Source organism: Zea mays, chromosome 8 (genome assembly GCF_902167145.1).
Source record: "Zea mays cultivar B73 chromosome 8, Zm-B73-REFERENCE-NAM-5.0, whole genome shotgun sequence".
NCBI lineage: Eukaryota > Viridiplantae > Streptophyta > Magnoliopsida > Poales > Poaceae > Zea > Zea mays.
In genome coordinates, this window is record NC_050103.1 from 169,093,371 (window position 1) to 169,118,483 (window position 25,113).

The 25,113-nt window shown below is 49.7% G+C and overlaps 3 protein-coding genes across 15 annotated transcripts; 2 read left to right on the forward strand and 1 right to left on the reverse strand.

Moving 5' to 3' along the window:
• Positions 1-1,721: 1,721 nt before the first annotated feature.
• On the forward strand, positions 1,722-3,844 carry LOC118473165 (uncharacterized). 2 transcript variants are annotated; one of them, XM_035961898.1, is made up of 4 exons: positions 1,722-2,288; positions 2,735-2,923; positions 3,144-3,299; positions 3,633-3,844. In XM_035961898.1, exons 1-4 carry the CDS (start codon positions 2,139-2,141, stop codon positions 3,687-3,689), a joined length of 552 nt encoding a protein of 183 aa, XP_035817791.1. In that variant the 5' UTR covers positions 1,722-2,138; the 3' UTR covers positions 3,690-3,844. The 2 variants fall into 2 exon arrangements, with proteins under 2 accessions (XP_035817791.1, XP_035817790.1); XM_035961897.1 differs by having other exon boundaries at positions 1,934-2,288; positions 3,144-3,308.
• Positions 2,408-6,989, reverse strand: LOC118473164 (pentatricopeptide repeat-containing protein At1g05600). Of its 2 annotated transcripts, none has more exons than XM_035961896.1 (3): positions 5,145-6,989; positions 4,235-4,392; positions 2,408-2,913 (listed from the first exon to the last, which is right to left on the reverse strand). In XM_035961896.1, the coding sequence occupies exon 1, from the start codon at positions 6,696-6,698 to the stop codon at positions 5,214-5,216; it is 1,485 nt and encodes a 494-aa protein (XP_035817789.1). In that variant the 5' UTR covers positions 6,699-6,989; the 3' UTR covers positions 2,408-2,913; positions 4,235-4,392; positions 5,145-5,213. The 2 variants fall into 2 exon arrangements, with proteins under 2 accessions (XP_035817789.1, XP_035817788.1); XM_035961895.1 differs by having other exon boundaries at positions 2,427-2,913; positions 3,114-4,392.
• Positions 6,990-8,132: 1,143 nt separating this feature from the next.
• LOC118473166 (glycine-rich RNA-binding protein 4, mitochondrial) lies at positions 8,133-16,797 on the forward strand. 11 transcript variants are annotated; one of them, XR_004852235.1, is made up of 6 exons: positions 8,141-8,430; positions 8,554-8,622; positions 8,743-10,877; positions 12,334-12,440; positions 12,517-12,600; positions 16,346-16,797. XR_004852235.1 is itself a non-coding variant. In XM_035961899.1 (6 exons), exons 1-6 carry the CDS (start codon positions 8,271-8,273, stop codon positions 16,355-16,357), a joined length of 648 nt encoding a protein of 215 aa, XP_035817792.1. In that variant the 5' UTR covers positions 8,141-8,270; the 3' UTR covers positions 16,358-16,797. The 11 variants fall into 11 exon arrangements, 9 of the variants coding, with proteins under 9 accessions (XP_035817799.1, XP_035817796.1, XP_035817797.1 ...); XR_004852234.1 differs by having other exon boundaries at positions 16,349-16,797; XM_035961899.1 differs by having other exon boundaries at positions 8,743-8,934; positions 12,493-12,600.
• Positions 16,798-25,113: the final 8,316 nt, after the last annotated feature.

Consider the following 25,113-nt stretch of genomic DNA (forward strand, 5'->3'; position numbering starts at 1 on the left):
GTATCCCTGCGTTTGGAATCATGATGATTTCCAATGTTGACATCTCTACCTGCACCAGCATCTGTGCAACGAGATCTACCTGCACCAGCATCTGAAAAGGTTTCAAGGTCAAGTCGAGTGGCTTCAGAATCTCTTCAACGGCTGACTTTGGCCGTGAACTTGCTCTGCATTCCATATGGACCAGACGAACATGCGATTAGTCACAGCGTGTGTCTACTCCAATTGTCTAGTCTGACCGGTCGGAGGAAGAAGCAGGGAGCGCCAGAAGGAAGGATGAAAAGCTCGCCGCACGCAGGCGCAGCGCAGGCATGGATAAAAAAGCAGGTCTTGCGCGCGGCCGCCAATGCAGTGCAGCTGGGACGGCGGACGTCTGCACCACTTGTCCCTAAGCTAATGCTAGCTCACATCAAAAGCCTAACTGAACCCAAAGGAGAGGCAGCAGCAAGCAAACACGCTTTTAACCAAAAAAGAGAGTGAGAGGAGGAAGAGAGGGTCTGGTAAAAACCTGGAAAAAGGTAAAGGGGGCAAACAGAAAAGAAAGAAGAGGGGAGGAGGAGAAGCTCGCTATGCGGGCCGGGAGGGATTCATACAGAAGACAGAAGCCTTCGCCAGCTCCCTCCTGGCCCTCCTCGTCTTTTGTTTTCTTTTTTTTTTCGTCGTCAATCAAAGCAGTAGATTCCGAAAGGGTCTTAGCTGGCCCAACGAAAAGGTCAAAAGGCCCATCCGCATATGCGTGCATATACGCCTGGCCTGTACCAGAAGGCCTGGGCCATGCTGTTTTTTTTTCTCTCTCTCTCTCTCATATCCTTCCTTCCTTTCTTCCGCTCCACTCCACGTAGCTTTATGACAGGGGTACGCTGATCACTGTCGCCGGTACCTGTAATAATTTCACAGCAACCACTGGCCCGTCGTCAGTGACTCACCGCGGCGCCGCGGTGTAGTAACAGCGACACACGGGACGGAATGACACGTACACGTAGTAAAAGGGAGGTGACATGCACACGTAACGTAACGTAACGGAGCAGAGAAGAAAGGGGGGCCCACTGGCCAGCGGGCCTTTTTATTTTACAAATCCACGGTGGCGCGCATGACCAACGAACCGGTCCAAGTCCCGCAGTCTTTCTTCCCTCCGTTTCAATCAACTACGGTCAATTTTCCAACGAAAAGCGAGCGTCGTCGAGCACACGACTTAGTAAGAAAGACCGAACGTCTGGCCTGGGTTCGGTCGACGGCGCAAGAGCCAGGCACATGCACAGGCCCTTTCGCTCGCTCGTCACCGGCCGACGGCGACGGCGGTGGAAAGCTCTCGGCGGCGGCGTGGAAGTTAAAAGCGGGTCGCGGCGTGCAGTGGCCAGTGAGGCGGAACCGCAGGAATCATTGTGGTCTTGCCACGGTTCCGTGCAAAAGCGGGTGGCTTTTGGCGCTTTTCCCGCTCCCCACCACGCGCGGCCGGGCCCTTTCCCTTCCTTGACAGCCGCGGCTGATCGAGAAGCCGGCCGGGGAGGCGAGCGCGGCGACCGGCGCCATCCGCTGGTGTGTGTTCCGTGTTCGACAAGGACACGCGCGCGACAGGCAGGCACGCGCGCTCTCACGCACACACAAACACACGCTCATTGTTTATCATGCGGTGCCAAGGACTCGGTGCCAAAAGCCGGCAACTTTGCAGTCGTTACTGGAGAGGGTCAGAGGGAGAGAGTCGAGAGAGACGCAGACACTACACAGGCAGGCACGCAGGCAGAGAGACTGGGACTTGAGAGACCGGCAGAGCGAGAGGCACTGTACTACTGTTGGTAACTAATCCGCGCATCTGGCCCAAGTGGCAGTGAGCGAGGCAGGTAAAGAAGAGCATCATCACCACCGCGCTAGCGCTGCGGACACTAGCTAGGGACTCGGAAAGCAAGGGCCCCTGGCGCGCAGCATGCACGGCTGCTGCACTGCACTGCACTCCTGCGGCATGAGTGACTCTCAGTGACTGTGGGGTGCTAGTACTCATTGCCTGCCTGCCGGGGCGGGCCTCGGCTCATCAGTAACAGCTGAACGCTAGCCGCTGCTTTGGGCGCTCGCTTTTCCTCGACCGCTTTTCTCTGAACAGTTTGGGTACGTGTGCCCCCGCATTCTCTTCGGCCGGCTATGTATAGATGAGCGACCCCCTGCTACCCAATTCCAACACTCAGGCAACCCAGCTTTGGCTGCCCTTGCTTGCTGCTCAGTTCTTTGCCCCCTGTTCCTCCTCCTCCTCTTTTCGCACCTCGGCGCCTGCTTCGGCATCAACTGCGACCGAGATGGAGGTGAGCCAAGAATGCGTCTGTCTTTGTTTGTTTTCTTCTCTTGTTTTTTTTTTTCGGCAGATGAATACCAGCCTCTTCATGCATGGTATATGGGGATCTGCATCCTCATGCAATAAGGAAACTAAACTATGCAGCATGTCCTTGCTAACAGAGAAATATACCATGGCAGTTGGGACATGCTCTACTACCTCTGTTCTTAAATATTTGTCGCCGCTAGTTTAATTTTAAACTAAAACGTGACAAACAAAAAAGAATAGAGATAGTAGTAGTTATCTACTGTTAATCTAAGAGACATACTATGCTCTTAACAGTGTTTATTTTCTTTTCAAACAAGCACGTATGTGTCATACATTCACACACTGTCTTTCTTGCTTCCAAGACTGGCTTCCAAGCTTTCACCAGAGTCCAGAGGAGTAAGCTTTGTTCCGTTTCGTTTTTTCTGATAGGCGCAAGACGACTGCAAGTGGCGCCAAGTCCCGGCGTTCGGCGACTGGAACCTGTGGGACGACATGCCCGTCACCCAGTACTTTCAGGCAGGGACCTTCTTCTTCGCCGCGCCGACGACAGAGAAGGACGACGACGAGGATCTCTTCAAGGTGCCCCAGTTCCCTGCCACGCCCTACAGCTACAAGAAGGTGAAACAAAACACAACGCTGCATTTAATTTCTTTCACCAATCACCCTCGAAAAAAAGTTTTCTTCTTCCACCAGCTCTAAAGATATCAGCACTGTTTCATGCAGTACTTTCATTTCAAATCTCCACTTCCATATAGTAGTACATATATACATATACCCAGTCTGCACTAGCGATGAGAAAGATACTGACCAATTCTGTGGTCGATGCTTGCATGTGCAGTGCGTTGTTCGAGTGAAGGGGGAGAAAGGAACTGCTGTGCCTCCGGCGGCGAGGAAGGGAGGAAGGAGGCGCCGCGTGAACGAGCAACAGAAGTGGAAGCCCAAGGGAGCTGTGGACGAGGACCTCTACAAGATATCCCCGCAGCTTCTCTGCAAGGTGAAGAAGGCAAGGATCCTGTAATCCTAATTTGCACCCCACGTGTACCTAAGTGGGTCTACTTCTTATCTAGTTCTCGTCATGTGATTGGCATAAGCCTTTATCTAGCCTAAGCTGACCCTTTGCAAGTAGCTTTTGTTAGGATAACAACACTAGATAGAACAGCTATACTTTGCCAATATATGCTGTGACCTTTCTTCAAAAGCTTAAGCACTTCATTTTTCACAGCAAGTGGAGCTTTGCCAAAGATCATGAGCAATAAAGCTGGACTGTAAACTCCAGAAAGATTTTAGGTGAGAGTTTTGTTCTCATGCTCTTTTGTTTGTGTTGCAGAAGAAGCTCCTGAGGAATCTGCTGGGAGGGTGCCTGGGCCTGAGCTGCATCGCATGACCGAGAGACGCATCGCTTAATAAGTTTCTGGGGAGTTTGTTGTTCGGTGGGTGCTCTGGAGAGTTGTATAGTGTCTACGCTAATATGGAATCAATGGAAACTTACTGCTGCTTTTGCACTCTTTTGAATGTAAACACTAGCTCGCATTCCATCTCTCTTGGTGTTGTTTTGGTGACTCACTTTGTTACTAGCAGTACATTAAAGCGGTTAGGGCAGAGAGCGGTAAAAAAAAAACAAAAATGGAATTTACAGTACTATCTTATCTAATAGCGTTAAAATTTCGGATTCCGGAAACTACCCCGATCGAGAGTACGAGTAAGGCTGTTTGGAAAATGCATAATTTTTTAGCTTTATTATCTTAGCACAGTCACAAATTTGACCTTGGTTAACTAATGTCTTCAGCAAGACTTGTTAGGGCAAGTTCAATGATTCAGCCAGTGTGATAGACGAGCCATATAACGTTTTAATGCTATAAGAATATAAAAAATGTGAACAGGGCACGTGTAGAAAGCAAAACTCTGCATATGAAGCTATATCAGCATCACCTGCTGTAGTGCTGCTCCTGCTCCCATTCTGAATTCATTTCAGCCCATATTTTTCTCTGAAAATTTGTCGTCATCATGACCAAGTGTGCCATGGTTCTCTAGGTCATTTGGATCAGGCAGAAAGGTAAATGGATTTGAGGTATCATTGTATCTTGGGCCTGAAATAGGCATGACAACAAATGAACATTAATGATAAATCTTGTCTGACAAATTAAGACATTTAGCACACTGTATGCATATCTGTAAATTGGTCATATTTTTTACCAGACCCTAGTCCCTCCGCCTGTAATAGATAGGAACCAATGCATCTAGAATTGGAAATAAGGCACGTCCGCACGTAGGAGAATCACCAATAGGGACTTACTTGTTGGTTATTACTCCTATATAACTACGACACCTGCCATCCCAGATATAGTCCATGTTTGGTTTCTTTAGTCTAGGGACTAAAGTTTAGTTAGGGGACTAAAGTTTAGTCCCTAACATGTTTGGTTCTAGGGGCTAAAAATAGTAAGAATATACTAAATGACTCATAAGAAGACTAAAATGGTCTTTAACATTCTCCTGCTATTAGTACAATTGAACTAAATGAGGGGTAAATGTGGAATTAATATGGTTTAGTCCCTTTTAGCATATATGTGAAGGACTAAAGACTAAATCATTTTAGTCCATATTTTAGTCCTAGTGTTTGGCAAAAAAGGGACTAAAAACTAGAGACTAATCTTTAGTCCCTCTAACCAAACACCCCCATACTACCTTCTCTCGGAAACAATATGCCTGTGGATTTTTAGTGTAAGATGCATTTGGTGACTAAAAGCTGTGTTCTTGGTACTGATCAAAACCATGCAGATGGGGACAGTAGATGAAACCACAGCTATTTTGTTTTACATACATAAGTAGAAGAATGTCTTACACTCATTATTGGTGTATTGTGGTTTCAAGAGTTTCCTAGGTCGAACGAGTCTTCTTCTGCAGTTACAACCTATGCTGTCTCCAGCAGTCCAGCTCCTAAAGCTTCAAACTGGGGCAAACATACTGCTGAGACTAAGGATGACCAAACACCGGCGTTTGGTGTTTCTCCATGGTTGATCATCTCCTCTAGCCATAGCAATGCATCATATATTCTGCCAGCAGAACATAAACCTTCGATAACTCTGTTGAATGCACTTTTGTCAGGCCGATGATGTCCCTTCACCATTCTCTCCATTAACTTTGATGCATCAACAAACTTCGTTTCTGAGCACAAACCGTGAACCAAGATTGAGAAAGTGTCCTTTTGAGCAACACAACCGAGCTGCTTATCCATCTTTTTGAGGTATTCTAGTGCCCTCATTGATTGCATCGTGTCACATAGACCCTTCATGAGCAAGTTATATGTTGTCACTGTTGGAACAAGGTCATTCTTTGGCAGCTCCTCTTCCAGCACTTCCACAGCATCATCCACATTCCGTTCCCTGCATAAAGCACCGATCTTTGCCTCATACATGCAGATGGTTGGCCTGAACCCCTTCTTGGCCATGTCCTGGAACAATCTGTCAGCCTGATCAAACCGACCCTCTTCATAGAGCTCAAAAATCATGGACTCAAAGCTGCATACAGTACGTCCAGTTCGAACAGCCAACGCCTGGTCAATGGCTTCCCGAGCATCCTCGACACTAAGCACAGCAAGCATTGGCACACGAAGAGACCGACGACTACTTGGTGATCTCAGACCCTTCCTGAGCACCTTATCCAGAACCAGCTCAGCCTGTTCACCCCGGCCAGCCGCACAGAGTGCGGCCAGCAATGTCCGGTACACCATAACATCTGCATCACAGCCCCTCTGCGACACCCGCCACATCATGGAATAGACGACGTGTGTGGCCTCATCAAGCATGCCAGCATCACAGAGAGCAGGCACAATCGCGCGGTACGCGTCCCTTTCCGGAGCGAGGCATAGGTTGGGCATTTCGTCGAGCACCTGCAGCGCAAGGTCAGGGCGGCGCACGCGGCAGAGACCAATTATGAGAAGAGTCAGATCCGCGGATGCTATTGACACTTCCGGCCGCCTGGCGAAGTCAGCGAAGAGGCGGGCAGCCTCGGGGAGTAGTGCTTGGGAGACGAGGTGCCGGAGGAGGGCGGTGAAGGAGAGGGACCAAGACGGGGACGGGGAGGAGGGGAGCGACGAGCGGAAGATGGACACGGCGTCTGGAGGAGAGAGTTTGGGTATCGAAGCGGCAAGGAGGGAGTCGGCGGATGGGGAGGATGGGAGAACCCGGCGGAGGAGGGACGGGAGGACGGGGGAGCCGGCGGCGGTGCCAAGGAGGGTGAAGCGGACGTCGTCGTTGTGGCGGTAGGAGTGTGGGTAGCGGCGAGGTGCGTCCCAGTACAGGTGGGCGGCTTCGAGCGGGTCCTTCTGCTGGCGTATGGCTCCGGCTAGCTGCGCCGGGGTCAGCACCCGCGGCCACCGCACCGGTGTGGCGCCCATTTGCCCTTGCTTCTGGTCGCGGGCGGCGGGCTCCGGGAGGCGCGCGAAGACGCGTCCGCGTGCTCGGCGGCACCGGAACGGACGCGACGGCGAGGAGAAGGTTGGAGAGGCGCAGAGGGGAGGCGGGAGACGAGCGGCGGCAGGGCGACGGCGAAACGGGGAGGCTGCATCGACACGCTCGGTTTCGCTTGTTTGGAAACAATGCCGTGGGCTTCGACCGTACAGGAACGAGAGTACGAGACATTGCCCAAAACTCCCGTTTAGAAAAGCTCTCCTTATCTCGCGCGTTGAACTCCAATTAAGGCCATGGAAGGGCTTCGTTTCAAAGATTACTGCTTCGATTTTGTAGCTTCACTATGGAACAACTTCAACAAATTAGTACGATAGAATTCAAAAATGTTTGATTTGTACATAGACTATAACTTATGTAATACAATTAATTTGTACGAGTTTCCTTAATTATTCTTGATAATTAATGGATAGATAAAGAGACATGAATCAATAGGTCATATAACCAATGACATTATTAGTAATTTTTTATGCAATTTCATGAGGATGTATAAAAATAATGTTTTTAAAACACACTTTGAGGAGCTTCAAATTTTTTTATAAAACCGACCTCTATATTCAGTTTTTTTGAAAACAAAACTCGTGGATTGAACACGTTTGGATAGAAGAACCTGAAATAGATATGAAAATTTTGAAATGGAGCTCTTCCAAACAAACCCTAAACAGACGTCGTTACCTTCCCTATGTATTCCACCTCATCTACCGTCTTCCAAGAGAACACCCAGCATTCTCCTCCCTCCCACGTTTTCTACCGTAGAACCTTAGTAAATTGGTTAATAGTAAGCTAAGGATGTGTTTAGGTTGGCTTTTAATTTTGACCTTTGTCCCTTAAAAGCTAAAAGCCAAACTAAAGGGTTGGAATCAGGAAGCAGTTTTTTATAAATACCGACTTTCTCACAGCGTAAAACTGAAAACACCTTTAAGCCTGATTTTAGTGGCTTTCAGATAAATTATGAAAATATAAATGAAAAAACTTTTAGCGGCTTTTAGTAATTTTCACCAAATAAATTTTAACTTTTTGATAGTTTACAGCACACAACAACTTTTTTTTACAGCCACAGCTCAACCAAACAGACCCTAAATATTTGTTAGCTATCTAATTCTATTAGTAATATTTTAACAAACTAACTATTATCTCTAATACATTCAAACACTCTTAAAAGCCAATTTCCACCGCGGTCTGGGTAGCACCGACATATGGTACATTCTCTTTTTCTCTCTCTTGCAGTCTCGCTAAAGTTTTTGTTCAGATTGTGAAAAAAAAGAAATAGGGCGAATCCAACAGTTTTCTTTTTTTCGAAAAGATGTAAATAATTTCTTTAGAACTTATACCAAATTCTACAGACTACATTGGTTTTTTGTGTTGACGCATAGGGCGAACAGATTGGTTTTTTTTTGTGTTGACGCATTATGATTTGACGACGTAATCCATTTCTACAGACTACAGACCACAAGTTAGCCGACCCCGACTGTCATTCGCGAGCACCGCCGCCGCTCGCCAGAATGACACTTCGGGTGATCCTCTCCCGCCTGCGCCTCACCCCTCTCATCCACGACGGCCACCACCTGCGACGCTCTCTATCCGCCGCCGCTGCCAAACTACCTGACGAGTTGCCTCCTGGCGCGCCGGCGCCAACCTCCGACTCCAGGCTCTTCGTCGCAGGTACCGCTTTGCTCTCCTGCACCCGAAACTCCCTGGCGGCACCCGGGTCTGTCTCCCATATGATTCCCGATTGCATCATAACTCTCACCGTACTACGTTTCTGTTTACCGATTGCGGGTGCAGGGCTGTCGTGGTCCGTGGACGAGCGCTCCCTCACGGACGCCTTCTCCTCCTTCGGCACCGTCACCGAAGGTACGAAACAGATTCGCACACTGGAACCTCACTGTTACTAGGAACTTATTAGGAATGCCCAATTTGGTTGTGTTTAATAACCTCTGTACGTTGGGTTTTTTGGGTTCGGTTTGAGGTCAGATGGTGCACAGTGTAGGTCTTCGGCTAAATGCCGTGGAGGCCGTGAGCCACTCCATCGCCCCCAGGCCTGCAGCCTGTTCGACGAAATTCCTGTTAGGGACGTGGTCACCTGCTCAGCTGCAATTTACCGACATGCGAGGAGCGGGCTGTTCCATGAGTCAGCTGAGCTGTTTGTTGGCATGATGAGGGCAGGTGTGTGCCCAAACTCGTTCACCTTGGTCGGTGTGTTGCTTGCGGCTGCTGGTCTGGGTGACGTTGTGCTTGCCCAGTGCATTCATGGGTGGGCTGCGAAGAGTCGGTTGGAATCCAATCATTTTGTTTCAAGCGCACTAGTGGATGCATATGCGAAATGTGGGCGCCCCATGAATGCATTGGCATTTTTTAATGATTTGAGGGATCCTAATGTAGTTTCCTGGAATGCGATGATCTCCGGATTAGTGCACAATGTTTTGTTTGTTGAAGCAGTATTCGTGTTCAAGAGGTTGTGTTGTTGCTTTGGGTCAGTTCCTAATAATGCTGTGACCATGATTAATGTCGCTCAAGCGTATGCTGGTTGTGGTGACCTTGGAATGTGCAAGAGTGTACATGCTTATGCAGTTAAGGCCGGTTTTGATTTGGATGTCTTGGTGACAAACTCAATACTTGGCATGTACTTGAGTTTTGGAGATATTGAGATTGGAAGAGAGATTTTCAGGAAAAATATTGTTCGGAATGTGGTTACTTGGACAATGATGATGGGTTTCCTTCTTAAGCAGGTGCATGCTGGTGAAGTTATAATGCTCTTTGTTCAGATGAGGTCAAATGGCATAGTTCCTGACAGGGTAGCAATGGTCAGTTTGGTGCAAGCTTGTGCACTTCTGGGTGATGCAAGGAGAGGAAAAATGGTTCACAACCAAATGATCACCGGTGGGTTTAGTAGTGAGCTTCCTGCAGTTAATTCATTAATCACTATGTATTCCAAATGCAAGGATTTAAGTTCTGCTAGAGTGTTGTTTGATGGAATGAGGAAGAAAAGTTTAGTTTCTTGGACTGCAATGGTGTCTGGGTATATAGGAAGTGGAAGAGCCCTAGAGGGGATGCTTCTATTTGGTAAGATGAGACATGAGAATAATTTTGTGATTGATTCTGTGGCATTAGTCAGCTTATTGACTGGATGCTACGAGACTGCTAAGTTTGATCTATGTGTTCAACTTCATGGGTATAGCTACAAGTCAGGTTTATATCTTTATAGACCTGTCCCTAATACCTTCATAGCAGTTTATGGTAAGTGTGGATATGCCATTTTAGCTCATAAAGTATTTGATGACATGATTTCTCGAGATGTTGTTTCATGGAATACCCTGATATTATCCTATGGTATAAATGGCCAAGGAGAGCAAGCAGTAGCACTTTTTAATGACATGGAGGAATCTAGTGAAAAGCGAGACAGTGTAACATACTTGAATGCAATGCTGGCGTGCAGCCATTCTGGACAAGTTGATGATGGGTTGATCATATTCAGGAGAATGATTATTGAGAAGCGTGTAAATCCTTGCCAGGAGCACATCGGATGCCTAGTAGATATGTTGGCAAGAGCTGGTCGCTTGGATGAAGCAGCCGAAGTGGCTAGCTTGACTAGCAATGAGGGAGCAAATCCTTGGAAGGCTTTGATGGGAGGAGGTCACCTGTATAGTCAGACAGAATTAACTGAAGTTGCTGCTGAGAAAGTGCTGAATGCGGACTCATTTGATAACGGCCATGTGGTGTTACTTTCTAACACTTGTGCATCGGCTGGAAAGTATAGTGATGCTGAATCTATCCGATCCTGTTATTCGAAACAAACACGAAAGAAAATTCTAGGGCTTAGTTCCATTGAGATTATGCTATCCAGCACAAGATAGGCACTATATTTCTCACAATGGAAGGGGAAAGATGCATGAGACAATTGCCATACACTATCTGTCTATCTCAAAGTATTGGAGATCTGTTTTAGGCATGAAAGATGGAATTTTACTTTGCAGACTGCAAGGTTCACTGATTAAAAGAGAAACCTCAAGAATGAGGTTTCAGATAGCACATTTGATGCATTGGGAAATTGCATCAGTCTTTATATTGTGGTAGACTAAGTTTCTAGTAATTCAGGAGCCTTATATCAAGTGAGTGTGGTATTTATCTGATGGTATTTTGACCCAATAGAAAACTTGTTGACTACACCAATTGCATCTGTTATTTTATGTTTTCTTAGTACTTTTGCCTTTGAGTACTAACCATATCTGATCTGTACCAATATCCTCATCAATATATCCACACTTTGAATACAATCATTTGCTGTTTGTGAACATGATGCAGCCTCTTTCCATGCTTCATTGCAAAGAGTTGCTGCAAAGCCTGATAATCTGAAGTACTTGAGTTTTGAAAAATATATTATGGCGCATCTTATCCATAGGACAATGTAACATTTTACTTAAAGTAGTGCCTAGGAAATTACAAAAAAAATAAGGTCGATCTTACTTGAAATATTTTATGAAATCTGTGCCTCATTTCTGCAGCCCTAGATCAAGTTTATTGCAAGAGTGCAAGTTTCTACCATGTCTTGCATCTTATTTGTCACTCCCTATTTATGAGGCACTTAAAAGTTTATGTTGGATGTTTGTTTATGTGATCACAATTCACACCCTTGTTTTAAAGTTTTTTGCACTAACATTGTGTATATTTCTGTGCTATTAGCCTACTACCAACAAAACCATAGTTAACAATGTTGACGCTAAAATACGAATAGTTAAGAAGTGTTATGGTTGTATTACTCCATGGATAGCTATCATGTCATGGCCATATGTATTTTTTTCAAGCACATGCATTCTGGCTGTTGGTTCCCTTCATCCGTGGTATGTGATTATAGGTTAACCTAGTCTGGGGTTTATTCGTCCATATCATGGTTCTTAAGGCGGTAAGGCGAGATAAGGCGTTGGACCATCGCCTGGATGCTTAGGCGAGCAAGGCGTTGCCTTATCAGTATCAGAACCAGCAAACCAGCAACATGGAGGAGGAAGGAAAAGAAAAAAAGAAGGGAAAAGGGGAAGGGGTAGGAGGCCCAGCCCACTAGCTAGCCCATATAATCATTACCCTGGTTGCCTCTCTCCTCCATAGTTTAGCCGTCGGTTGCCTTCTCCTCCATGGTTTAGCCGCCGCCGCCTCAATTGAGTCGTCGTTGCCCCTGATTCGCCACCGCCTCCGTCGATTCGACCGCTGTCGCCCCCGATTCGGCCGCCTCTGCTCCTGATTCGGCCGCAGCCGCTCTAATTCGATGCCGCCCCTTCTTCCCCTCTGCCCTCTGCTCTCTTGCTGATTCTTACCTAGGCGGTGGAGATGCCTTGGACCTTTTGGGCGCTTGGACGTCTATGCGTCGCCTTTGAAATAGTGGTCCATATCATGGTAGTGTTAATATACTTGAAAGCCAATAAGTCAATTTATTTTTGTCTTACCTGGTATTGAGCTAGTTCGACAAGAAATAACTTTTTATGTTTTTGTCCTATTTGCCCCCATGAACTTTTACCAACTTTGCATTTATAAGGCTCAAATAATTTAGTTATAAAAGGACCTTTTGCTTTGCAGTTAGAATAATGTATGACAAAAACTCTGGAAGGTCAAGAGGCTTTGGATTTGTTCATTTCTCAAATGATAATGAAGCTAAGTGTGCCAAGGATGCTATGGATGGGAAGGTACAACCTTATTGTTTTGAAAACATGTCAGTTATTGCAGTTGGAAATGAAGCATGGACCGGTATTAATTCTACAGGTAATGCTAGGGCGGCCATTGCGAATAAGTTTTGCCCTTGGAAGAGTTCGTGGCGCATCAGTTATTGTTCCTCGACTTTCTACGGTAAGAAAAAATAGCAATGACGTGTTTGTTCACTTCGTTCCCAGAAACAGAAGCACGCCTGCTATTAGTGTTTAAAAATATTGTTTCTACTATTTTTTTGTCATCTGCATATATAAAATCTTTCTACAAGTCAAATCAAAGCTTTGGAAATTGTAAAAATTGAATGCTTAATTATATTGGCCCTTGTCTCTTGTTTATAGATCGACCCTCAGTTTAGACGTGGATGCCGTGAGCACAATATCGTCGACGTGGAGTAGGAGGTAGACGGTGTCATTGCCGCGCCAGTAGATGAAGAGTGACGTGTCCGACTTGGCCTCGACGAAGCCGATAGAGGCCAAGTGGGAGGAGAAGTGACTGTACCAGGCCCGTGATGCCTGCTTGAGGCCGTATAGGGAGCGGTTCAGCCGGCATACCAGATTCGGGCGAGCGGCGTTGACGAAGCCGGTGGGCTGGCTGTAGCAGACAGTCTTCGTTATAGTGCTGTGGAGGAAGGCATTCTTGACGTCGAGCTGATGGATTGTCCAGTCCTGAGAGAGGGCGAGGGAGAGGACGACACGAACAATGGCGAACTTGACGACAGGGCTGAAGGTCTCATTGTATTCCACTCTGGGGCGCTGGGTGAAACCTCGAAGGACCCAGCAGGCCTTGTAGTGGTCGAGGGAGCCATCCGAGGTTAGCTTGTGGCGAAAGAGCCACTTGTCGGTGACCACATTGGTGCTTGGTGGACACGGCACCAGGTCCTAGGTGTGGTTGGCCAACAGGGCCGCATACTCTTCCTCCGTAGCACGACGCCGGTGTGGGTCGGCGAGGGCGGTGCGAACGGAGGAGGGGACCGAGGAGGCGCCCGGAGGAGTGACGGTCGTATCAGCGCCCAGAATCAGCCGGTTGACGGGGCGAAGAACGCCGGCGACACGCTGAGTCACCATCAGGTGGACGTGCCCAGGGTCGGGGTGTATGGCGACCGTGTGGTACACACGCGGCTCAGAGCGGGCCACCGGGATGTTGGGGGCCACAGGCATGGCCGGCTCGCGGCGGTGATAGACGACGACAGGTTCGGCAAAGCGAGTCGCGCTTGTCGACGGGCCCGAGTCAGTAGGTGCCGAGGGAGTGGCGCGCCCGCGGCGGAAGTAGACGAGAGCGGGGTCAACGAAGCGAGCCACACTTGTCGACGGGGCCGCGCATGGCGCGGGAGGAGTCGACAGGGCCGCGCGTGGCGCAGGCGTGGTCGACGGGGCCGCACGAGGTGCAAGCATGGTCGACGGGGCCACGCGTGGTGCGAGCGGAGGCGTCGAGACCGCACGTGGTGCAGGCAACGACGCAAGGCGGGGCACCTGGGGTGGAGGGGTAATCGGATTGGACTCAAGTAGGGAGTCGAGATCTGTGGGTCGGGAGTTGCCGGATTTGCCAGCAAGGGGAAAGACATCTTCATTGAAGACGACGTGCCAGCAAGGGAAAAGACATCTTTGTGGTCAGGGGAGTAGCCAAGGAAGAGGCAAAGATTGGAACAAGGAGATAGCTTATGAGGAGCGATGGCGGAAGTGTTAGGATAGCAGGCATAGCCGAACACGCGAAGGTGGCCGTAGGAGGGGGCTGTGCCGTAAAGGGCGGAGTGGGGAGTAGGTTTGCTCACCGCCTTCGAGGGAAGACGATTGAGGAGGTGTGTGGCGGTGTGCTGGGCCTCTGCCCAATAGCTAGCAGGGAGAGACTCCTGGAAGAGAAGGCAACAAATCATATTGGTGGTGGTGTGAATCATGCGTTCGGTCCGGCCATTCTGGGCAGAGGTGTAGGGGCACGAGAGACGCAACTGGACGCCATTGGTGAAAAAGAAAGAACGAGAGGCGTGGTTGTCGAGCTCACGGCCATTGTCACACTGCAGGGCACATAAGGGGTTGGGTGATGTATTAATAGAGTGAGTTAGTTGGGCCTGGTCTATTGGACAGGGTTGAGAAGGTAAATGCACGGGGTAAACCCTAAACGAGTACTCTAACAGCCTGGTCAATCATTGACAATAAATTTTGCTAGGGAGAATCAGGGTTGCTTTTGGAATATTTTAGTATGAAACATATTTTCAGATATGTTTGATAGATTCATCGTGGCTAGTTCTTTTTATCATGTATTGATATATTTGCTAGATCTAGTCAAATCTTTATATCTTTGATACCGTTGCTCATTTAGGGGTAGAGTGATACATATTTCACCTAAATTGTAAAGTGGCAGTCTGAAAATGCGGTTGCCCCTTGTGGAGGGTTGTACAGCATCAGCACTTGTTGATTTATGTCATGAGGGCATGGAAACTTGAGTCTTTTCTTTTAAAATGATTGCACAAAGTTCCACAATTCCAGAGAAGATGCTTCCCTCTGGCGGTACATGGACGTAAGTCTGGCACCAGCTGATGTTGGTCTGGATGTGGGTATGACAAATCCTAGTGCCCAGGGCAGCGGTACTTGTGCTATAATACCAGTCATAGTAGCTATATAAGCCCGTTCGATTTCTTTTATCAGTCTGATCCAATTGGACTACTCCGAAAGGTAAGTTGCATGACCTGATTGCTCCATTGCCAATAGTTAGAAGCCCTAGGGGAAAAATGTATAGCACAGTCATAGAGAGGAGTACCATGGCTGCGGTACTTCTGCTATATAAACAATCCCTTCTGGATTGGTGTAACCAAACAAGCCCTCAGAGGGGCTTGTAGGGATGGCAACGGGGATTTCCCCGTCGGGGAATGGCTCCCATCCCTGTTTCCGCGGGGAGGAAAATTCCCCGTCCCCATCCCCGCGAACGCTCACGGGAGAGCTTTTTCTCCCATCCCCATCCTCGTTGGGAACCCCGCGAGGAATCTGTCCCGCTAGAAGTATAATATTTAAAGATAAATTTAAATTGATTGTATCAAATTAATACAAATTTAACAAACAAGATTGAAAATTACAAGAGACATCTACTTTAGAGTATAGTTTGCTATTTTATAACATGTCATACACTGAGTTTTTACTATATTTTTAACAAGTAAATTGACTAACTCGGATAAAAAAAGTTTTGTGGGGTGGGTACACGGCCGTCCCCGTGAACCCGACGGGGATTAAATTTCACCATTTAGATCCCCGCGGGGACTAAATTAGTCCCATACCCGTCCCCGGGCTTGTTCGGTTATTTTCAATCCATATGGATTGGAGGGGATTTTGACTTACTAGGGATTGAAACCCTCTCAATCCCGCTCAATCCATATGGATTAGATAAAACCGAACAAGCCCGGGTCCCCATTGCCATCCGCTTGTCCCGGCTCTGGCTCCCCACTGTAGCAGTTCTGTAGCGGAGCTAAGTGAGGCCCAAATATGTGGCTGCTTCCCCTTTCTAGTTCGTTTTTAACGGAGCCTGAGCCGTTTTTCTCTTAGCTACATTATGCATCTTGATGCGAAAGAACTGAATTGCGTATTGTATGCTTATTTAGTTATTTGCACTTAATCTGCATGAAACACTGTATGATGCAGCATGATAGGCATGAGCATGAATGGATGCATAGGGTGGCTGTAGCATGATTTTTCTGGCAAATATGTTGACCTATGGTCTGTGACTCCTTACAGCAGCTTGAGCCAGTAAAATACCATCACCTGGGATATCAAGTTCTGTGAACTGATAGAACCGACTGAGTCTAATCTTTTGCCTAGGATCCTTGTGCTTGCCGTTTCGTTTTATGGAACCTTACGCAAAAGATGACGTCCGACGTTCCATTCCATTTTGTGTTGGCTAGCAGGTGAAATGAGCAGAAGCATTGGTCGTGGCATACTGGCATGGACCGATGGACATATCAGGAGGGTTGCGAAGTACCCATATAGGCTAGTGTTTTTAATCTTGCAAGGTAGGGATCTTAGTCGAAGGCGCCTGGCAATGGCGTGAAGGGCAGCGTGGCAAAGAAGATGATGGCTATGTTTGTCGCCCCAATTTGCTCGATGTTGAAGCATTTCACGAGGTGCATTGTAGCTTTGCAGCCACCTCGTGTGAGGCCGCCTTTTCGAATGTCTCGTTTGATGTGTGTGAGTGAGAGAGAGAGACTCTTCTTGAATTGATTCATGTCAAATGTATCCAGTAGGGGCTTTTCGCCCCCTCCTGTTTCATAAAAAAAAATCATGTAAACTGTAAATTTGTGGTGGCAACCGTCACTACGCACTAGTACAACGCAGTTAAACTGTCTTCGATTCTTCATGTCGAAGTGAAGCATAGCTACATCCGATTTTTAGGATGCAGGGATAACCTCCTTTCTCTTTCTGGCGGCACAGCAAGGGGCGGCTGCCTGCCTTTGTTGCGTAGTCGTGTCGTCTAGGAGATCGGCCGCTAGGGCGATCGAGACTGCTGCGCGGTGGGTCTCCACGATTCCATCCAACTCAGCAATAGAAGTTACTACCCTATTGTTGAATATTTATGGCTGGCTAAAAGAACCGAGGGAACAGTATATATTTTTGAATATGATAAATAGAAAAGAACGGAGTGAGTAGTATATAATAGGTCGACATGATCATTGCTCGCACACGACTTGGGTACGTCCCGTCCTTGCCTCTCCTTGACGGTTGACATGGCATTGGCATTGCATGCATCGTGATATCAGCCACCCATGGGCATCATTATTTCCAAGCACCACCAGCCGAAATTGCATAAATCTCCCAAGTGGTTAAGGTACGGATCCAGTTCACCACCTACAGCCTGCCGGCCAAGGAGCAGTATCGATTAATTAATCAAACAATGCTCATTCGTTCGTGCATGCTGGCTGGATATGCAGAAAGAGGAAGACCCGGAAGCCAGCCAGATCATCCGTCTGCACTTCTGTTAATTTCGAACTGCAAAGAAAACGCCCAAAAAAACAGATTGCATATGCATCCCTTTCGGTGCTCCATCTTGAGGGTTGATTTCGTGACCAAGGACCACGGAGATCCACAGGGAAGAATCCCCTGAATAGAAAGGAGATTACTTCTCATTGATTTTCTCGTGATTTTGAATAGTAAGGGTTAGTTTGGAAACCATATTTTTCCTAACGGGGTGTTTGGATCCCTTCATTTTAAAGGAATTGGAATTCGCTCAATAAAGTAACTTATTTAGTTTGGAATTTGTCATTCCACCACTTTCCAAAGTTCAGATATAAGTCTATCTCAAATTCATAGGGTGGAGTATAAGAAATGATTTTATGCATGATTAGAATTTGTTTCTAATTTGTAACTTACATGACACTCTTCGTTCTACTCCTCTATAATAAAAATGTAGCACATAAATATCTAGGACATCTTGCTAATAATAGTATACAAATATATTTTGTATAAAAGTGAATTAGCTTAATTGATATATGCCTAAATTACTATTATTAGAATGGAATTCAATTCCAGTGATCCAAACGGGGTGTAAGAGAATTCTATTTTCTAAAGAAAAATTAGTTCGTTTTTTCTACTGAAAAAATAGAAATCACATTAAAAAATAGAGTTCTCAAACTAGTTCTAAAAAATCTCTTTGCTATTTAAAATTAAATAGTAAAGAGATTTTCACTATAGATTATGTGATCTCTGGTCACCAAACTTGCACTTAACGAAGTGATGACCCTCGAGTTTGCAGCATATCCGCATATGCACACGTACTATACTATAATCTATCTATGTATATATATAGTTTTGTATGCATGGATCGTACGGCCACGACAGGATTGACGGGGAAAGCAGAAAGGAACCATATAGCTGAGCAGGGCAGGGCAGGAGCAGAGAATCAAGAAATGCAGAAGCCACAGCACACGCGAGTAAGTGGCAAAGGTGTCGCCCATCGAAAGCCGCTCGATCTATCGCGTAGCCGACGACCCGACAGCTTCAGCTTGCGGTCGTCACTCGTTAGCTGCCTCAGCACGGCGGGTATATGTACAATAATATTTAATCGCAATAATATGAAAGCAATTATTAGGTATAAGCGTGTAATCAGCTATCTTAGTCCGTTAGATCTATATCCAACTGTATGTGTAATCATGATTTGTTAGGGTTTTTATAAAACTACACGAGGTGGTGGTGGGAGAATTTAAATGCTAAATATGTCATATGGTTAGATCTAGATCTAACAGACCAATAAATCCGCTTACACAATTGCACCTAATGACTGCTTGCATATTAGTCGTTGTCACATTTAATATGGAATCCCTAGAGACAACAACTAATATGTAATCAGACCTTATATGCAAGTGTGCAAGCGAGTCTCTTAGTTCGTTAGATTATGATCCAACGGTAGACATAACTGTGCTTTGTTAGAGGATTTTCTATAAATCTACACAAGCTCGTGGTGGAAGTAGGGCTGGACAAAATGCTCGTGGCTCGTCGGCTCGCTCGGTTCGTGGCCAGCTCGGCTCGGCTCGGATCGGCTCGTTTAAATTTTTTCACGAGCTGAGCTGGCATTCTAGCTCGGTTCGTTAACGAGCCAGCTCGGTTTGTTAACGAGCCAGCTCGCGAGCTAAACGAGCTATCACATTTCAGCAAAACAAAACTATATACATATCATGTACGTAATAATTGATGAATATGTTATATGTATGTGTGGTGTCTATAACCTATAAGTTAAACTAATGATTGATGAATTATGTCTATGTATGAATATGGTCTATGCGAATATAAGTGTGAGTTAAACTGCTAAACATGTGTGTGAATAGTTAATTGATGAGTGATAAGTGGTCTTAATTTGGTGTTATATTGATGCGGTCTGTGAAACTATGAGTATAATTACTATTTTCTGTTGTTAAATTAGTTTAAAATTAACTAGAAATTGATTATTATACACATATTATTTTTTCTACTCTGGCTCGCGAGCTAAACGAGCCAGCTCGAGCTCGTAAACGAGCCGAGCCGAGCTGACTCTGTGGCTCGCTACCTTAACGAGCCGAGCCGAGCCAGCTCGTTAGCTTAACGAGCCAGCTCGAGCTCGAACGAGCCGAGCCGAGCTGGCTCGATATCCAGCCCTAGGTGGAAGAGTTTAAGTGTTAGATGTGATACATGGTCAAATCATGATATAACCGACTAAAAAATTTGCTTGCACGCTTACACATAAGGTCTGGTTGTACATTAGTTGTTGCCATCTCTAAAGGGGTCTCTAGAGGCTTAGAAAAATGTAAACAAACATCATTTTTACGAAGAGCTCGTGTCTATATGATTCTTATACATATTGTTTTTAACTGTATTCGCGGTGTAGAGCTTGAGAGTTGTATCATTGCAACCTCCTAATTGCCTCTTGTAATCTCTTAATTCTCTCTTAATCTCTTAACTAGGTGAGTGCCCGTGCGTTGCAACGGGAACATATAATAACATGATGACTTATATACAAAATGTGTCTTATATTGTTATAAGAAAATGTTTCATAATCCACTTGTAATCCTGGTCATACATAAATTTTGTTATTTTAATTTAGTTGTTTCACTACTACATTGCAACCATCAGTATCATGCAGACTTCGATATATGTCATGATTTGCATAGTCTCATCATTGAAGAGCACGTGCCACACCTGTCGGTACAAGTTCCCTCGTACATTGTCAGTCATCAGGTACGCACCACCATACACACTTGCTTAAACAAAAAAGGCTGCGAAGAGAATTAAAGGCAGACTGGCACAAAAGCTACCCTGACGATGGCAAGTGGTCATTTCTGTCGGTCCTCCTCTGCGTCACCTCTGACGCCAAGATGACGCCACATACCTTGATATAGTAGTCGTCGAACGCGCACGACATAGCGAGTACCGATGATTCTTGGCTGGATTGTCAAACGAAGTGCACCCCAGGCTCATCAGCGAGGTAGTACATCTAGTCATTGCACCACCGGATGTGCTACTCCTCTACATACATCTTGTTCGAGAACATCACACAACGTCAGCAACGGCCGTCGTTCCAGCACACAAAAAATCATGGCCGACCAATAGTGTCGGCGTTTCGAGACAGGGGGGTCCCAAAGCCGACGAGTGAGTGTGCTGCGTGCCCCAGCCCAGATGGGTCGAGCGCGTGGGCGAGCGCGAAGGGGGGAGAGGCGAGGTGGCCGGAGTCGAGCGTGAGAGAGGTGGAAGTCCCGCGGCCTTCGTGTTCGTCCCGCGCCCAGGTCGGGTGCGCTTGCAGTAGGGGGGTTACAAGCGTCCACGCGGGTGAGGGAAGCGAGCGGCCCCAAGAGAGCGCCTGTCCCGTCCTCGGTCCCGCGCGGCCAACCTCCTCTAAGAAGGCCCTGGTCCTCCCTTTTATAGTCGTAAGGAGAGGATCCAGGTGTACAATGGGGGGTGTAGCAGAGTGCTACGTGTCTAGCGGAGAGAAAGCTAGCGCCCTAGGTACATGCCAATGTGGCAGCCGGAGAGGTCTTGGCACCTTGCTGGCGTGATGTCGTGGCTGTCGGAGGTGCGACGGAGCCTGGCGGAGGGACAGCTGTTGGAGCGGTCGAGTCCTTGCTGACGTCGCCCTGCTTCCGTAAGAGAGCTGGGGGCCGCCGTCGTCACAGAGCTTGTGGAGCGCCATCATTGCCCATCCGGCGGAGCTGGTCGGATGGGATGCCGGTCTTGTTCTCCGTGACCCGAGTCGATTCGGGGTAGGACGATGATGACGCTTCCTGTTGACGTGGCGGGTCTGTGCCCTAGGCGGGGTGACGTGGGGGTTCCTCCGAAGCCGAGGTTGAGTCTGTCTTCTGTTGCCGAGGCCGAGTCCGAGCCATGGGGTCGGGCGAGGCGGAGGTCGTTTGGCCGAGGCCAGGGCGGAGTCCGAGCCCTGGGGTCGGGCGAGGCGGAGTTTCGTCGTCTTCCGGGTCTTAGCCCGAGTCCGAGCCCTGGGGTCGGGTGGAGCGGAGTTCGCCGTCTTCCGGGTCTTAGCCCGAGTCCGAGCCCTGGGGTCGGGCGGAGCGGAGTTCGCCGTCTTCCGGGTCTTAGCCCGAGTCCGAGCCCTGGGGTCGGGCGGAGCGGAGTTCGCCGTCTTCCGGGTCTTAGCCCGAGTCCGAGCCCTGGGGTCGGGCGGAGCGGAGTTCGCCGTCTTCCGGGTCTTAGCCCGAGTCCGAGCCCTGGGGTCGGGCGGAGCGGAGTTCGCCGTCTTCTGGGTCTTAGCCCGAGTCCGAGCCCTGGGGTCGGGCGGAGCGGAGTTCGCCGTGGCGCCTTTGGCAAGGCCTGACTGTCTGTCTGACTCACCCTTTGCGTTAAATGCTCCTGCAACTCGGTCAGTCGGTGTGGCGATTTAGTCAGGGTCGCTTCTCAGCGAAGCCAAGGCCTCGGGCGAGCCGGTGATGTGTCCGCCGTAAAAAGGGGGGCCTCGGGCGAGACGGAAGTCTCTCGAGGTCGGCTGCCCTTGGCCGAGGCTAGGCTCGGGTGAAGCGTGATCGAGTCACTCGTGTGGACTGATCCCTGACTTAATCGTACCCATCAGGCCTTTGCAGCTTTATGCTGATGGGGGTTACCAGCTGAGAATTAGGTGTCTTGAGGGTACCCCTAATTATGGTCCCCGACAGTAGCCCCCGAGCCTCGAAGGGAGTGTTAGCACTCGCTTGGAGGCTTTCGTCGCACTTTTTTGCAAGGGGACCAGCCTTTCTCGGTTGCATTTTGTTCCGGTGGGTGCGCGCGAGCGCACCCGCCGGGTGTAGCCCCCGAGGCCTCGGAGGAGTGGTTACACTCCTTCGAGGTCTTAATACCTTGCGTAATGCTTCGGCTGGTCTGGTCGTTCCCTCATGCGAACTGGCCGTAGCCCGGGTGCACGGTCGGGGCCCAAGCTCTCGGGCTGGTATGTTGACGCTGTCAACGGTTTGGCCGGAGCCGGTTTTTGCGAGAGCAGCCCCCGAGCCTCTGCACAGGGCGAGAGGACGATCAGGGACAGACTCGACTTTTTACATACGCCCCTACGTCGCCTTTCCGCAAGGAGGAGGGGGGGAGTGCGCCATGTTACCCTCGATGGGCACCGAACATGGTGTCTCCGGTGAGCTGCAAGCGGGTAATCCGAGTGGGCGTCCGTGCCCCGTTCGTTGGGGGTCGGCTAGGGGCCCAGAGGCACGCCCAAAAGTACCTGCGGGTGATTTGCCGGACCCGGTCCCCTGGCGACGGGGTCCGAGGGCTCGATGCCTCCCTCCGATGGGATTCCGTTACAAGATCGTTCCCGCTGGTCTCGGAAATGTCCTAGGGTACCTCGGGAGCGCAGCCCGAGCCTCGGTTATGTATCGAACGTACCCCTGGTCATCCCTCGCTCGGTGTCTGAGGCGACTGTGAACCCTTCGGGGGCCAGCCTTCGAACCCCTGATCAGTAATGGGCGCGGAGCCCGAGTAGCCTGAGGCGGCCATGGAGCCCTTCGGGGGGCTGGCCTTCGAACCCCTGACCAGTAGTGGGTGTCGGGCCCACGCGATCTGAGGCGACTGTTGAACCCTTCGGAGGGCCAGTCTTCGAACCCCTGATCAGTAGGGGGGGGCTCGGAGCCCGGTTCCTTCGCGGAAAAGGATCCTTTTCGGGGTATCCCTCTTTCCCGGTCCCTGTTGCAAGAGATAGAGAAAGAGGAAAAAGGAAAAGGAAACGAAATCGAACGACGTGGCGTACCTCTTTTTGACGCGGTTATTACGGCGAAGGTGAAGCGTCGCGCGCTTCTCCCGCTAGAGGCGCCGCGTGTCCCGCCGCGGAGTTAATGCGACGGGGCGAGTGGTTGGCGAGGCGGCCGTTACGCGTGCGCGATTCGTTCGAGGAACGGGTCACGGGCGCACCGTCTTCACGCCGTGGGAGGAGGCTCTCTTGCTGCCCCAGGATGAGACGTGAGCCTGGCTGACGACGTGACTGCTGCGCCCGCCCGCCTGCCACCGCCATTACTGCTGGCCCACTTTCGGTCGCTTTGACCAACGCGCCAGGCTAGCGCCGCTGGGTCGCCTCGAGTCACGGCATAGGCTCCGCAACCAAAGAGGCGCGACGGTGGCGCAAGTGGCGGTGCGGTTGCTTGCATGCAGCAACTGGCGCGCCGGTTGTTTGACGCGTGGGCCTGGGCTTCCAAGCTGGCGTGTCAGGAGTCGGAGAAGCGCGTCCACCTGGCGTGGTTGCATGCCGTCTGCATGGCTGCCCGCCCCTTCCGCCCGTTGGTCTGGGCAAAAGTGGGGGGTCGCTTGTAACCGCTGGACAGTCGTGCGTACCACGCGCGGCGGTTTGGCTTCTTCTGCCCTGAGCTGGTTTGCATGACATGCGGGACCCAGCCCCCGAGTCGCAGGGGAGGGCCTTGGAGCGTGTTGGAGAAGACTCAGCCCGCGGCGTCTGGGGGCGCACGTAGGGAGAGTTGCCTTTAAAAGGAGGGAGACTCCTTTCGGAAGGCAACCATGTCTTCTTCCTCCCTTATGCGTCGTGTCTTTCCATCTTCCAAGCCCCCGGATGGGGGGTATCCGCCGCCTTTCCGCCTCCTCGTTGGAGGAGCGCAACCCCATGGGAGTTGGTACCTCTCAGCCATCGTTCGGCTTCAAGGATTTTCATCATGCAGCCCGGCTGCTCCCCTCCACCGGCGGTCACCCGAGATGGTGACCTCCGACTTGATGGTGGGGGAAAGCGAGCCGGGCTGCGGCCTCTGCCCCTCCCTCAGCCTCAAGGATTTTCATCACCAGGGCTGGGGAGGGGAGTGCGCCGAGTTGAGGTCAGCCCCCGTGTGGGCGGCGGCCCGCTCCTTCACTCAGTGATGGGGGGGAGGAGCGGTTGTTGTCCGTGGCGCTGGCAGCTGCAGCGTGCCCGGTCTTCAGACGCGAGTGGCTTCGGAGCCGCTCGCGGTGCCGGCGTCCGCCACGGCAGCTGGAAGAGGTTCTTCCGCCGGCACGATAGTCGGGGCCGGCCACGGACTGACCTCCAACTCTACGGCCTTCTGTCCGTCCTTGCCTCACGAGTTTTGTCGTGGGCGGGGGCCTCCTGGCAGCAGCATCCGCCCTAGGGTCAGTGCTGCCGCTGTTCGACCCCCCGGAGCAGAAGTCGTCGTCGTCGCCGCTGCTGGAGCAGGTGACGGCGCGCCGTCCGTCGGCCTTCCGTTGCTCCGCAGGCCTTCCCCCTCGGAGTGGGGTTGTTCGTACCTGCGGAGGGGGAACCGGAGTTCCGTTCGTAATGGCACTTCGAATGCCAGTGTGTTTGTTCATTGTGGCTGTCGGGGCCTGAACATGTATGTAATTTCGGCACGGAGCCGTGTTTTTTCTACATTTTCGAGCACTAAGTCTCGCCTGTTGATTATCTGAACCGCTTTACCAAGCATGAGTCGCCCCGTGTCAAGGTGACGAGTGAGGTATCCGTATCCCGGAGGCGTAGGAATCCCTCGGCCCGTTCGACCTTGTTGTCTGGGGCTCCTCCAGCTTAGTCAAAGAGACCCCTCGGCTGCCCTTCGATGAGCCGAGGCCAGGGGTAGCGATATCAGTATGAACAGAGGCGGAGTTGGCTCGAGAATGGGAACCTGGTTGGCCGAAGCCTAGTCGTGTTGTCCGTCAGCGGAGCCGACGCCAAAGTCGATCCGTCGAGGCCTCGGGTTGGGCTGGCGCCCTTGGAAGCCGGTTGGCCGAGTCCCCAGGG

What these genes read in the sequence shown, in the direction of transcription:
- LOC118473165 (XM_035961897.1), top strand. Translation starts at nt 2,139, where the DNA reads ATGAGCGACCCCCTGCTACCCAATTCCAACACTCAGGCAACCCAGCTT. An exon ending in CAACTGCGACCGAGATGGAG is followed by an intron (nt 2,289 to 2,734) that starts GTGAGCCAAGAA and finishes TTTTTCTGATAG; the next exon opens with GCGCAAGACGACTGCAAGTG. An exon ending in CGCCCTACAGCTACAAGAAG is followed by an intron (nt 2,924 to 3,143) that starts GTGAAACAAAAC and finishes TTGCATGTGCAG; the next exon opens with TGCGTTGTTCGAGTGAAGGG.
- LOC118473166 (XM_035961899.1), top strand. Translation starts at nt 8,271, where the DNA reads ATGACACTTCGGGTGATCCTCTCCCGCCTGCGCCTCACCCCTCTCATC. An exon ending in CTCCAGGCTCTTCGTCGCAG is followed by an intron (nt 8,431 to 8,553) that starts GTACCGCTTTGC and finishes TTGCGGGTGCAG; the next exon opens with GGCTGTCGTGGTCCGTGGAC. An exon ending in TGTTGGCATGATGAGGGCAG is followed by an intron (nt 8,935 to 12,333) that starts GTGTGTGCCCAA and finishes TTTGCTTTGCAG; the next exon opens with TTAGAATAATGTATGACAAA.
- LOC118473164 (XM_035961896.1), bottom strand. Translation starts at nt 6,698, where the DNA reads ATGGGCGCCACACCGGTGCGGTGGCCGCGGGTGCTGACCCCGGCGCAG.